Source organism: Ranitomeya imitator, chromosome 8 (genome assembly GCF_032444005.1).
Source record: "Ranitomeya imitator isolate aRanImi1 chromosome 8, aRanImi1.pri, whole genome shotgun sequence".
Classification (NCBI taxonomy): Eukaryota; Metazoa; Chordata; class Amphibia; order Anura; family Dendrobatidae; genus Ranitomeya; species Ranitomeya imitator.
This window is the reverse complement of record NC_091289.1, coordinates 188,401,684-188,416,513: the sequence shown is the minus strand read 5'-3', so window position 1 is coordinate 188,416,513 and position 14,830 is coordinate 188,401,684. Positions and strand designations below refer to the sequence as shown.

The window sequence follows — 14,830 nt, the reverse complement described above, 5'->3', positions numbered from 1 at the left end:
TGTGGAGTCATTTATGGATTTGGCTAGGGTTCTACCAGGGGGTCTTGGGTATTGCGATCTCTTTTCCCGTAGCCCCATAGGTCCCCATAGGATTTGTGGAGTAATTTATGGATTTGGCTAGGGTTCTACCAGGCGGTCTAGGGTACTGCGATCTCTTGTCCCGTAGCTCCATAGGTCATGAGTCCTTAGACGTGTCTGATAGCAAAGGCTGACTCGTACATGGACTGAAGTCAGGAAGTTGTGGAACCAAGACCATCAAACTGATGAAGTTTCCCATCCAAGAACAAATGGTTAGAGGCAGTGATACTTCTGTTTCTTGCCCATGCCACCACCGAGTGTCCATTAAGTTCCACTAAAGCCTGCCAAAATCTGAAGGTTTGGTGAGGCAGTAGAATTTCCAACTCCTCCAGAAGTCTAGTAGATCTTCCCTTTTTCTGGGAGTCTTCCAGACTTTACGGGGGAGTTGAAGCCTATGGCCAAGGCAGCCAGCAGAAATCATAAGATGGAGCTTGAGTTGGGGCAGGCGGAGTATGGTCAAGGGTGGTAAACAGCCAGAGAGGTCATCATTGGATCGAGATGGGTACATGTAGCCAAATATGCACAATGTTATGGTTTCTGAAGAAGCAGAAACATATCTAAAGGATATTGCTCAGGTCCAGAGCCATGGGGCAAGGTCTCTTCAAAATCCCGAGAACCTTGGCAATGGCTGAGGAAGGCAGTAGATAAGAGCACATGTGCCCAGCTTTGGGTGGTTGAGGCCGGAGGCAAATAAGAAGATAATGGGCACCACAGGTGGGTGTATCAGAAAGCTGCAGTGAACTGTACGCACTTACTTTGAGTTGATCATCTTGCAATTTAATGGAGACAACAGGATTCAGGAGTCCAAATCCAGATTTTAGACTAGACCTAGTCTGAAATGAGCATCCAAGGAAGCCTCATAATGAAGACACGCTCCAGTGCTGTCCGCCCTGTGCTGGAGATGATCTCCTACCTCCTGAGTGTAATATTTTATGCCTGATGTAACACATGGACATGTTGGTTTCTGTGCTCCTTGTGCTTTTTTTTATCTCTGGGCTATTGGTGCAGATCCAAATGCTGATCCGTAAATGAGCTCCTGGGATGGGTCTTATCTCAGAGATTTCCCTGTCCAGCTCTATATCTTTCTAACCTTGCATCAGATTTCTGAAGGTTTTCATCCAGCACAGTGGAGGCAGGAGATTGCTGGAATTCATGACTGCATGTAGGAAAGAAGTTACTGCTGAACGGAAAGACCTTTCGCTGGATTCTTCACTGGTATTTACAAGCTTATTGGTTTTCCTATGTCATGAAGTGATGATATGTCCCAAGGATTTGCCACCACTTAAAGATTGGTTGTGGGGGAGTGATCGCTGGGACCCCCAGTAATCCTGAGAACGAAGGGGCCACAGAGCTTGGATACCAGTCCATCTCCAGCTCACGTCCATTACCGCCCATTAGTCGGGCCACAGCTTCTTGGCTGTAATACTTGGCACAGACATAAGTAAAAGTACAAAGCGCCATGTAACAAACAATCAATAACCTATTTGGAAATTCTGGTGCATCAGATGAGGGTGACGGCGATTCGAGACCTCCATGAAGTAGCCGGAGTCGAGAATAGCACAGGAGAGCTTCTCTTTTACTTGTGTCTTATTGATTATTTCAATAAAGGCTTAGACTATTTTTTTTTTTTTAGAACCAAAATAAAAAAATTCTTATGTAAACAAGTAAAGGTTTTTTTTTCTGAATGTTTGTCCTAGTAGTTCGAGAATTTGGATCAGGAAGGAAAGGCTGAAGGATGGACTGGATCATGCATTGTGGTTGTGCATGTGCTCCTTCCCTCATGCATTGTGGTTGTGCATTCGCTCCTTCCCCCATGCATTGTGGTTGTGCATACGCTCCTTCCCTCATGCATTGTGGTTGTGCATGCGCTCCTTCCCTCATGCATTGTGGTTGTTCATGCGCTCCTTCCCTCATGCATTGTGGTTGTTCATGCGCTCCTTCCCTCATGCATTGTGGTTGTGCATGCGCTCCTTCCCTCATGCATTGTGGTTGTGCATGCGCTCCTTCCCTCATGCATTGTGGTTGTGCATGCGCTCCTTCCCTCATGCATTGTGGTTGTGCATGCGCTCCTTCCCTCATGCATTGTGGTTGTGCATGCGCTCCTTCCCTCATGCATTGTGGTTGTGCATGCGCTCCTTCCCTCATGCATTGTGGTTGTGCATGCGCTCCTTCCCTCATGCATTGTGGTTGTGCATGCGTTCCTTCCCTCATGCATTGTGGTTGTGCATGCGCTCCTTCCCTCATGCATTGTGGTTGTGCATGCGCTCCTTCCCTCATGCATTGTGGTTGTGCATGCGCTCCTTCCCTCATGCATTGTGGTTGTGCATGCGCTCCTTCCCTTTGTCTTTTCCCATGTGCTCCTTCCCTTCGTCTTTTCCCATTTCTCAGTTGAACTTCAGATATTTGACTTTTTCAACTCTATTGACTATATACTGTATCTATGAAGTTTGGAGCTGTTCACGCTGGTATCCGTTGCTGTAATTACAAACCAGTGGGTGCCGCACCGCTCACAGAGAAAAAAAAACGAGGGTAGTTTCCAGCACATCCAACTGGATGCAAATTATAAGTTTATTGAATCAAGTAAAAGTCAATAAAAGTTAAAAAAAACAAACAAACAAGAAAAAAACCTCAACGCCTAGGTTGTGCCGGAAGCTACCCTCCGTTTTTTTTTTTAATACAGTGGCTATGTAATCGATACCCTTGTAATGTTCGATTTTGCCTGTGGGTGCGCTACAGAGTAACTGAACATTTACTGCCAGGTTTCCCCACAGATCACAGCTGATCACTGGGGGTCCTAGCATCTTGTGATCACCGTATTGTCCTAGGACCCTTCTAACAAGTCGACTAGTACAAAGATCAGTCCCCCTTAAATATATAGACCTCAATCGCCACAATTTCCCAGGGCCTTTATGTTCAGTAGAAGGCAATAACTGGTCGATGAGCATGTGATGTAAACACGAGCCTATATGTGAGAATGATTTTGTACGACCACAGACAAAAACCATATCCCTCCCGTTGTTAACGAGATCAATAAAACCAACACGGCTTAAATACCATTTTTACAGAACGTAACGGAGGCGACTGGATTAAGCGCGCTCCGTACTAAGCCCCCAGTCCTCCGCGTGGTTTTAATTATAGGAGTATATTATGTAACACCTCGTAATTGCCTTTTTTGTTGGACCTCAAATTAAATTTTTGTGAAAAAAAAAAAAAAAAAAGTGACGGGACAATTGGTTACTTTACCATTTCCCACTATTACAACCTTAGAGGGTAAATTATATTGTCACGCACTTTAAGGGCTTTTTAAACGCATTAGTATATTGAGTTGCAAGAGATTTATGACCCCATTTAGTGTTTTTATTAGGCCAGATAAACACGTACCCCGGGCCGCGAGTGTGTGGAAACAGACTGATACAAAGGTCCCTGCGCTGAGATTGACAGTCCCTATAACAATGGCCCGCATTGTCACCCCAGAACGTTCATTGTTCCTCTCGGTCACCTATTATGTTTCCCGGTGTCCAGGTGGTCCTGGAAGTACAAACACCATCCTGATTAATGACATCTGAAAGTAGCTGAAATCTCCAAAACATTCTAAAGGGAGGAGAAAGGAAAGGAAATGTGTTCACCGGAAGGTCACACCGAGAGCGGAGTAAGGGTACCGTCACACTATACGATTTACCTACGATCACGACCAGCGATATGACCTGGCCGTGATCGTAGGTAAATCGTAGTGTGGTCGCTGGGGAGCTGTCACACAGACCGCTCTCCAGCGACCAAGGATGCCGAGGTCCCTGGGTAACCAGGGTAAACATCGGGTAACTAAGCGCAGGACCGCGCTTAGTTACCCGATGTTTACCCTGGTTACAAGCGTTAAACTAAAAAAAAAACAAACAGCACATACTTACATCTGGTGTCCGTCACGTCCCTTGCCGTCTGCTTCCCGCACTCAGTGACTGCTGGCCGTAAAGTGAAAGTGAAAGCACAGCCGCTGTGCTCTGCTTTCACTTTACGGCCGGCAGTCACAGTGCGGGAAGCAGAGACGGCAAGGGACCTGACGGACACCAGAATGTAAGTATGTGCTGTTTGTTTTTTTTTAGTTTAACGCTTGTAACCAGGGTAAACATCGGGTAACTAAGCGCGGTCCTGCGCTTAGTTACCCGATGTTTACCCTGGTTACAAGCGAACGCATCGCTGGATCGCATCGCTAGATCGGTGTCACACACACCGATCTAGCGATGACAGCGGGAGATCCAGCGATGAAAGAAAGTTCCATACGATCTGCTACGACGTACGATTCTCAGCAGGATCCCTGATCGCTGCTGCGTGTCAGACACAGCGATATCGTAACGATATCGCTGGAACGTCACGAATCGTACCGTCGTAGCGATCGAAATGTTATAGTGTGACGGTACCCTAAATCTCATGCAATTAAAATATATTTTTTTTACATTTTTTTTTTTTATTCTTTATACAGGAAAAAACACAATCAAGAACTATAATGTTTAAAGGGGTATTCTAGTCAATGGTGAGAAATCTGCTTTTGAAATAAGAAATGTTGCAGTAATCCGCAAGTGCTAGTAAAAGATGTAAAAAACAGGGTATTTGGTTGATACGTTTTTTGCAAAAAATGTATACTAAGCTGCTCTACCAATCTTCACGGTATACCCTTATCAGAGCAGTCCTAACTAATGTATGCAATCCACATAATTGTTCTCTTGTGTCTACAAGACTGGGGAGTTCCACCACTCCTCTTGGGCTATCTGCACAAAAGCTGTTCTACCCTGTATGCACACATTGATTTTTCCTCTCTGAACCCTGTTCACACAGGTTATATACAGATGATCAGGTTTTTAAATACATCAGATAGGGATTGCATACATTAGTTAGGACTGCTCTGATAAGGGTATACCGTGAAGATTGGTAGAGCAGCTTAGTATACATTTTTTGCAAAAAACGTATCAACCAAATACCCTGTTTTTTACATCTTTTACTAGCACTTGCGGATTACTGCAACATTTTTTCAAACTGAGTGTTTTTGGTTTTACTATTCTCTTTTGTGTCTTCAGGTTTCTTGGTGGTGTGTGAACATGTTCTTACAGACTTGTTCACTGTGCAAGTAGCCCATGTGTTCCTGTTTCCATAATTGTTCTCTTGTGTCTACAAGACTGGGGAGTTCCACCACTCCTCTTGGGCTATCTGCACAAAAGCTGTTCTACCCTGTATGCACACATGGATTTTTCCTCTCTGAACCCTGTTCACACAGGTTATATACAGATGATCAGGTTTTTAAATACATCAGATAGGGATTGCATACATTAGTTAGGACTGCTCTGATAAGGGTATACCGTGAAGATTGGTAGAGCAGCTTAGTATACATTTTTTGCAAAAAACGTATCAACCAAATACCCTGTTTTTTACATCTTTTACTAGCACTTGCGGATTACTGCAACATTTTTTCAAACTGAGTGTTTTTGGTTTTACTATTCTCTTTTGTGTCTTCAGGTTTCTTGGTGGTGTGTGAACATGTTCTTACAGACTTGTTCACTGTGCAAGTAGCCCATGTGTTCCTGTTTCCATAATTGTTCTCTTGTGTCTACAAGACTGGGGAGTTCCACCACTCCTCTTGGGCTATCTGCACAAAAGCTGTTCTACCCTGTATGCACACATGGATTTTTCCTCTCTGAACCCTGTTCACACAGGTTATATACAGATGATCAGGTTTTTAATACATCAGATAGGGATTGCATACATTAGTTAGGACTGCTCTGATAAGGGTATACCGTGAAGATTGGTAGAGCAGCTTAGTATACATTTTTTGCAAAAAACGTATCAACCAAATACCCTGTTTTTTACATCTTTTACTAGCACTTGCGGATTACCGCAACATTTTTTCAAACTGAGTGTTTTTGGTTTTACTATTCTCTTTTGTGTCTTCAGGTTTCTTGGTGGTGTGTGAACATGATCATACAGACTTGTTCACTGTGCAAGTAGCCCATGTGTTCCTGCTTTTGAAATAGTTGCTTTATCCTTTTTATTCCCTTTGCCGCAGGATGCAAAAACGGACAAATCTCGGCTTTTTTCTCTGTATTTGACTACTAACGTTTTATATTTTTGTTGTTTGGTTGCAACAGCGCCACTGTGGCCATATGCAGTACTGAATGTTAAATAAAAAATTGCTAAGAAAATCATTTACAGCGTACCTGTAATTTCACGTGACTTCAGGATAAGCTGTTTTATTTGTGTACATGAGGAATAACAGTACTTCTGGTCATTATGTGATGCATAGCCTACATTTTTCACCAGTTTTCCTCTTTATAATTTCAAGTTATTTATGAGCAGTGTAGCTGTGAATCCAGCAATGAGATGAGATAAAGCACTCACTAGAAGAAAGCAGCAGGGAGGACATTTTACAGCAGAATCAGGGATAATAGCCAGGAGGGTCACACAGATTCCACCATTGTTACCACTTTGTGACAGGTTACACCGGAGTGATCACACAGATCCCATCGCTGCCATCAATTGTCACGGGAACGCAACTCAGCTGCCTACAATCATCAGGACAATTACAAATTTGCTCATTTCCCTTGTTTTAATTAGTCCCTTAGTTCATAGGTCTAACTAATCCCATATGTTCAAAATGTAGTCCTACTTCAAAGGAGGGTAAAGTGTCGACTGTTTTTTTTTGTCTGATGCATTGTATTTTTTTTCTATGACAAGCAGTAATAAGCAGAGTAGCTGTGTTTCCAGCAGTGGGATGAGACACAGTACTTACTAAAAAGCAGTAGCATGGAAGACATTATACAGCAGTACTGAGCAACGTAGATGTCAATCCAGCACTGGGATGAGATTAAGCTCTTAGTGGAAAACAGCAGCATGGAGAACATTATACAGCAGTACTGAGCAGAGTAACTGTGAATCCAGCACTGTGATGAGATAAAGCACTTACTGGAAAGCAAAACCACCGCTTTGTGTGTCTCCCTTTACCTATTCTTCCACTATGCTCCCCCACTCCATCCCTCTCATCTTAAGATGGAATCTAATGCTTCAGTGAGTCCATCTTGTTTTCAGTAAAACAGATTTTATCAGTTTGATTTGAGAAAGCAATGGAGAGAAAAGAAAAGTCTCAAAAGTGGAGAAAGAGAAAGCAACATACCGTATGTCTCTGATAACATTTATTGCAAAGTTTTTTATTTATATTTGCTTGTACTATTGATTTATGTAAATTTTAAGGGTTTTTCAGAATAACATGGATATTGGAGGGCTGGGAAGGGTGCGGTGCATGTATAAATGTCTGGGTGGCATGTGTAGCAGGCATGTATGTCACAAATGCTGAAAAACACATGATCGTGCTCTATTCAGGGACTTTACATTTCCCTTTTGCTTATTTCTTCCAGGTTTAATAAAACAGGCACATGCCTTCACGCAATGGGTGGATATTGGAAAAATTGCTGAGCAAAAAAGCTTTTTATGTGAACATAGAAGAGCTGAGAGCTGTAGAATGCCATCTGGCAAGTCATTACTGTCTAATTCTTGTATGGTGTGACTGCATATACTGAGCTGAAGGGTCAATATTTATTTTTTTTTAAATCCTAACACTTAAAGGGGTATGCTCTGACTCCCACTGATCAGATGTGATCTTTAAGGGAATCTATCACTAACTGCTTAATTACCCTGCAGCGCCACCACAGGAGAAATGAAGCATTACACCTATCTCACTGAACTCTATGGCTGTCTGTAATGCTATGACGAGTTGGGTCCTTCAAACCAAGAGAAGCCCTTTGAATCTACTCTTAAAAATGTTCTATTGTATTTAGGATTTTCTCTGGTTTGGACAAAGGCTAGATTGTGAGTCCCACAAATTTAGACTATATTCCCATTATTTACCCGCTGTGATCCCTTGTCATGGGGGTGAGATGCCCACTTTGTCCTGCAGATAGGCTTTGTCTCAAGTTTTATCTGCTTTTCTAAATTTTTGGTAAAAAAGGAGGTGCAGCCAAGGATGCACCCAAGTATTAGTTGATAACCCTCCTGGAGGTGCAACCAAGGGTGCAGCCAAGTATTAGTTGATAACCTTCCTGGAGGTGCAACCAAGGGTGCACCCAAGTATTAGTTGATCACCTTCCTGGTGGTGCAACCAAGGGTGCAGCCAAGTATTAGTTGATAACCTTCCTGGAGGTGCAACCAAGGGTGCATCCAAGTATTAGTCAATAACCCTCCTGGAGGTGCAACCAAGGGTGCACCCAAGTATTAGTTGATAACCCTCCTGGAGGTGCAACCAAGGGCGTACCAAAGTATTAGTTGATAACCCTCCTGGAGGTGCAACCAAGGGCGTACCCAAGTATTAGTTGATAACCTTCCTGGAGGTGCAACCAAGGGTGCATCCAAGTATTAGTTGATAACCTTCCTGGAGGTGCAACCAAGGGTGCATCCAAGTATTAGTCGATAACCCTCCTGGAGGTGCAACCAAGGGTGCACCCAAGTATTAGTTGATAACCCTCCTGGAGGTGCAGCCAAGGGCGTACCCAAGTATTAGTTGATAACCCTCCTGGAGGTGCAACCAAGGGTGTACCTAAGTATTAGTTGATAACCCTCCTGGAGGTGTAACCAAGGGTGTACCCAAGTATTAGTTGATAACCCTCCTGGAGGTGCAACCAAGGGTGCACCCAAGTATTAGTTGATAACCCTCCTGGAGGTGCAACCAGGGATGAACCCAAGTATTAGTTGATAACCCTCCTGGAGGTGCAACCAAGGGTGTACCCAAGTATTAGTTGATAACCCTCCTGGAGGTGCAACCAAGGATGAACCCAAGTATTGGTTGATAACCCTCCTGGAGGTGCAACCAAGGGTGCATCCAAGTATTAGTTGATAACCCTCCTGGAGGTGCAACCAAGGGTGCACCCAAGTATTAGTTGATAACCCTCCTGGAGGTGTAACCAGGGGTGTACCCAAGTATTAGTTGATAACCCTCCTGGAGGTGCAACCAAGGGTGCACCCAAGTATTAGTTGATAACCCTCCTGGAGGTGCAACCAGGGATGAACCCAAGTATTAGTTGATAACCCTCCTGGAGGTGCAACCAAGGGTGTACCCAAGTATTAGTTGATAACCCTCCTGGAGGTGCAACCAAGGATGAACCCAAGTATTGGTTGATAACCCTCCTGGAGGTGCAACCAAGGGTGCACCCAAGTATTAGTTGATAACCCTCCTGGAGGTGCAACCAAGGGTGCACCCAAGTATTAGTTGATAACCCTCCTGGAGGTGCAACCAAGGGTGTACCCAAGTATTAGTTGATAACCCTCCTGGAGGTGCAACCAAGGGTGCACCCAAGTATTAGTTGATAACCCTCCTGGAGGTGTAACCAGGGGTGCACCCAAGTATTAGTTGATAACCCTCCTGTAGGTGCAACCAGGGGTGTACCCAAGTATTAGTTGATAACCCTCCTGGAGGTGTAACCAGGGGTGTACCCAAGTATTAGTTGATAACCCTCCTGGAGGTGCAACCAAGGGTGCACCCAAGTATTAGTTGATAACCCTCCTGTAGGTGCAACCAGGGGTGTACCCAAGTATTAGTTGATAACCCTCCTGGAGGTGCAACCAGGGGTGCACCCAAGTATTAGCTGATAACCCTCCTGGAATCTCCATGAGGCTCATGAAAAAAAAAGACTCTGGGAAAAGTTGGAAAATCTCACGAACCTCCTGAAAACTCAGCAACTTTGGCATTTTTGGAAGGTGTGCCCTAAATATGGTGGGAGGAAGGGCTTGGAGGTTCCATGACCGCTAAAAGGGACATGGCTATAGCCAAAAAAAAGCGCTGCACACAACTGACGATCTCCCAGAAACCAGAAATACGATGACCTATAGATTGTAAGCTCAAGGGAGCAGCATCCTCCGTCCTCCGGCCAGGGGCCCAACCATCATAATAGCATTACAGCTAAGGTCCCCTGAGGGCCCAGAAGTGACTTCTGCCTGCCTATCAACAGCACTAATATTAGTAATAAAGTAATAAAGCCGAGCAGCTGACATCGGAGACAAGATACATAAAAGTCCTTGTCTGATCCCACTGAGACGCCTCTTAGGTTTTATTAGCAAGAGGCCGAATCTAGTAATTAAGTCTCTTTCGACTTGGAATGAAAACCATTCAGGAATAATACTCTGTCGCTGTTATTAATTATCTCCCGGGTATTTGCTCATCCACATCAGAAGAGTCTCCGTTTCGTCCCCTTCCAGACCTCATGCATGACTAAGCGCAGACAAATACTGATGAAACAGAATGAAGTTGCAGCCAAAAAGAAAGAAAAAGAATACTTCAAATATTCTCCTAATAAACAAGAGCAAAAAAACAATAACTGCCACAACAGTCATATAAAAGTGTCAAGGCCGTAATAATATATTAGCACGGCAGCATGAACTCACAAGTGCATTTATGATGAAAAGTTATGCAACTTTCTGAGATACTTTGTGTTTCAATTTGAAACCATTTTTTTTCTTTCCCACTTGCTGTCATTGAATGGAAACATCCTAAACCAGTTTGAGCTGTAATTTGCAGCTCATTTACAGTCTGATATCATCAATACCATCATACCCTTGCAAATTATGGATAACTGACCAAGAAAGCAGCAGCATGGAGGACATGATACAGCAGTACTGAGCAGAGTAGTTGTGAATCCAGCACTGGGATGAGATGAGGCACTTAATAGAAAGCAGCAGCATGGAGGACATGATACAGCAGTACTGAGCAGAGTAGTTGTGAATCCAGCACTGGGATGAGATGAGGCACTTAATAGAAAGCAGCAGCATGGAGGACATGATACAGCAGTACTGAGCAGATTAGCTGTGAATCCAGCACTGGGATGAGATAAAGCACTTACTGGAAAGCATTCTAGAGTTGAGGTGCAGCACAGGAGATGCCTCACAGAAATTGTATGAAGAACACTCATTCATTCACTGTGCCCAGACAATGGCAGCACATGCTGGTAGTTTCAGCATATAGATAAACGTTGGTATGACGGCGGCTAAGTGTTTGGCTTCGTCCACATTTCTACCCGGCAGGAATTCTTACGTTCTTCATGGTTAAATGGAATTGTGAGTGATTTATGAAACATCTGTAATGCGCTATTAGGGACATTAGGCCCTGACACCCGGGTAGAATGTCTTTTATATATTGTATATGTCAGTTTTAGCACTTTGGGCATCACTAGGAAACATAAAATCTAAAACATACATCCATATTTGTCAAAAGCAAAATCATACCCCTGTCGTGCCAGTAAAATTGGCAGGATATTAAAGAGAAAAATGATGCAGTGTCGGCCATTGCAGGCAGCGAGTTTGGCAGCTTTCAGCAACATTTTCTGAGATACTTTTCTTGTTTTAAAATAAGAGAACAAGGAGAACAAGAAGTCAGCAAAATAATACAGAGCGCGAGTGAGAAGATATAAAGACGGTGGAGGGCTAGTAGGACATGACCAATGTCGAGCAAAATAGCGAAGGCTAGTAGGGCATGACCAATGTCGAGCAAGATGGTGAAGGCTAGTAGGGCATGACCAATGTCGAGCAAGATGGTGAAGGCTAGTAGGGCATGACCAATGTCGATCAAGATGGTGAAGGCTAGTAGGGCATGACCAATGTCCAGCAAGATGGTGAAGGCTAATAGGGCATGACCAATGTCGAGCAAGATGGTGAAGGCTAGTAGTACATGACCAACCTCAAGCAAGATGGTGAAGGCTAGTAGGTTTGACCAATGTCAAGCAAGATGGTGAAGGCTAGTAGGGCATGACTAACGTCAAGCAAGATGGTGGAGGCTAGTAGGGCAAGATCAATGTCGAACAAGATGGTGAAGGCTAGTAGGGCATGATCAATGTCCAGCAAGATGGTAGAGGCTAGTAGGGCATGACCAATGTCGAGCAAGATGGCAGAGGCAAATATGGCACGACCAACATCAAGCAAGATGGCGGAGGCTAGTAGGGCATGACCAATGTCGAGCAAGATGGCAGAGGCAAATATGGCACGACCAACATCAAGCAAGATGGCGGAGGCTAGTAGGGCATGACCAATGACGAGCAAGATGGTAGGAAGATAGTAGGGCATGACCAATGTCGAGCCTCACTGGCCACTACGGCACCGATACACAGCAGTAATATATAAATGTCCTCAGACATACATTCCTCGATAGCGCCCCCCTCTGGAATAAACTCAATCCTCCCTGTTGTTTATGCACAGCTGCTCTTTTACAAAACTCATAATCTATTTTACTGATTACTGGGTTTAATCATGGCTTATACTCGTCACCTCCAGAGCTGCAATCAAAATTCTACTGTCTAATGACAGACACTCCTAAGGCTCATGCACACAGATTAGATAACTATGATGTACGGATCTAAGATTTGACATTTATAACCTGCTGTAGAGCCACGCTGTGTCCTCATATGCTACTGCCCTTAACACCGGTGTGGTATGGTCCATGACGTGCCATATTACGGAGATATTCACAAGAGTATTCACAATTTAGGCATTAAAAGGAATCAGCCAGTAGGATTGTCCCTCCTAAGCCGCCTATATGGGAATGTAGGTAATCGAAAGCTGAATGAAATGACACCTTGATATCTGCGATCCGATGTCGTATTCCAGAGAAATCCGCATTTTTCTTAATATGTAAATGAGTGGTTAAGATCTATGGGCCGGACATAGATCTCCCCGAGAATCTGCCTCCTAAGATCAGGAGATCTCAAATTCTCCTGATTTCCTGACATCGCTCAGGATTTTATGTAACAAGTAAAAATGTCTTACTTACACTGACCCAGGACTTGCGGTAGGAGGAGGACCTGGAAGTAAAAGTAACAAGTGTTAAATCCAAATTGTAATTAAATTAATCTGGAAAAAAAAAAGAAAAGAAAGAAGAAAAAAGTTCTTATTCTCCCAAATAACCAAGATATATATCTTTCCTGTATCTTATTCTCCCAAAAACTCACCAAATTTGACATAGAGCACCCCGGTGGTGGAGACAGTTTTCATCCCGTTGGTAGCCACACACTGGAAATATCCGGTGTCCGTTGTATCCAGGTTTCGTATCCGCAGTCTGGATCCATAATTAGTGGCCCGGAAGGAAATCCTGCGGGGTTCTTGCACAACGGGAGCATCATTTTTTAGCCATCGTATGGTAGGAGAAGGATTCCCCGACACCCTGCAGTGCATCTCGGCCGTCTGCCCCAGCGACATTGTTATATTATTCATTGGTTCATCGAGCGTCAAATAAATATCTGTCAGGACAAAGAAGAGGGGATTTATTAGAGCAAAAACGTATATATTTGTAATGTATAGATTCTTATCTGTTCAATAAAGTGCACATTTTACAAATGTTATACAGGTTTCAGGCATGATTATCATATTGCCCACACCTGTTACTTGCCACAGGTGAGTGTGTACGAGCATCACATGCTTGATACAAAGTTGTTTAACCACAATGCAAGGTGCCAACAATTTTGCCAGGACCATTAGAAGGGTTGTGGATGAAATTATGTTCAATTTGCCCTTTTTTTCCCTCATTTTGTTTGTGTTGTTCCAATACACACAAAGGAAATAAACCTGTTTAATAAAACATGTACAAGCGCAGTCATTTTCTGGGAGAAATACTTCATTTTCTAGGACAAATTCAAGGGTGCCAACACTTTTGGCCATGACTGTCTGTGAATTTGCCTTCCTATAACCAACTGCTTTGCGTTCAGGTCGAAGTTCTCTTCAAATTGTTATCAATGACGCCGTTTTGATGTATTTTCTTTAAATCAATGTCAGGATTAGATTGTATCAGGAGGAGAAAAATATAGAAAACATTCTACTTCGTTTTAATAAATGTAGCAAAAGTCAAAATCCACCATTTAAAGGGCCGTGGCGCCTGACTTAGGAGAGGCAGCGAGCTGTGGAAGAGCACTGTACGGCACGTGTAAAGTGGAACTTGTTCAATATTGTTTTCATTGATTCGCGCTCAGTCTCTGTCATCTTACTTACTGCCTATGCAGAGTGAAGCAGTCGAGATGAGTTTGTCAGCGGCTTCTCTGCTGCTTTCTATATCGGGAGCAACCAAGATAACAAAGCTCACTTCATTGTACTGATAAGTTTAATACCTTGACAGAGTGCAGCCATATTTGACACTCATCTCGACTGCTGTGCTCTGCATAGGAACTAGTGGCAACAGTTGCTTTACTCTCTCTGCTGGCTGCCAGATACAGCGTCAGTGCGCTTCTCTAAAGATAAGTGGCGCTTCTTGTTGGTGCTGCATCCGCTCAGTGCAATGGAGATTCACCAAATTATTTGATATTTTGCACCCATAGAATTAGGTCCCGGGGCAATCACCCCAGTGCCAACTCTTCCGGCTACACCACTAACTTCAAGTGTAGCCACCAGTATAGCAATAATGGTTAGTACAGACACTGAACAAGCAGGATCTGCAGTAAGGAGAACAAACAATGAGAAATGAAGAAAAAGCGGAGAGCACATTACTAGGAAGATGTGTTGTTACATTTTATTTGGAAGCATCTGTTTAATGTTGACGACCTGCTTTACAGACTCTGGGATTCACATGGATACATTGTATCAACACAGGAATGTTTCCCATGTCAAAATAAGCAGGGATGACTAATAAAGCTATCTTTGTGTAATTCCACAAAAAAAAAATTGTCTGTTTAATGGCTCTTTTGTTTTTTGCCAAGACAAACGCATCAGTCCAGTCTCTATACATAACGCGGACATCAAAGTCGGGGATCAC

At 43.5% G+C, this 14,830-nt stretch overlaps 1 protein-coding gene across 1 annotated transcript in view; it reads right to left on the bottom strand.

Annotated features, from left to right (window-relative positions):
* ROR1 (receptor tyrosine kinase like orphan receptor 1) overlaps positions 1-14,830 on the bottom strand; it is a 269,112-nt gene that overhangs the window by 70,000 nt on the left and 184,282 nt on the right. Inside the window, exons 3-4 of the mRNA XM_069738195.1 lie at positions 13,041-13,328; positions 12,863-12,893 (exon numbers count right to left, since the gene is read on the bottom strand). Of these exons, the coding sequence (XP_069594296.1) occupies positions 12,863-12,893; positions 13,041-13,328 (319 nt within the window). The remainder of the gene's footprint in view (positions 1-12,862; positions 12,894-13,040; positions 13,329-14,830) is intronic.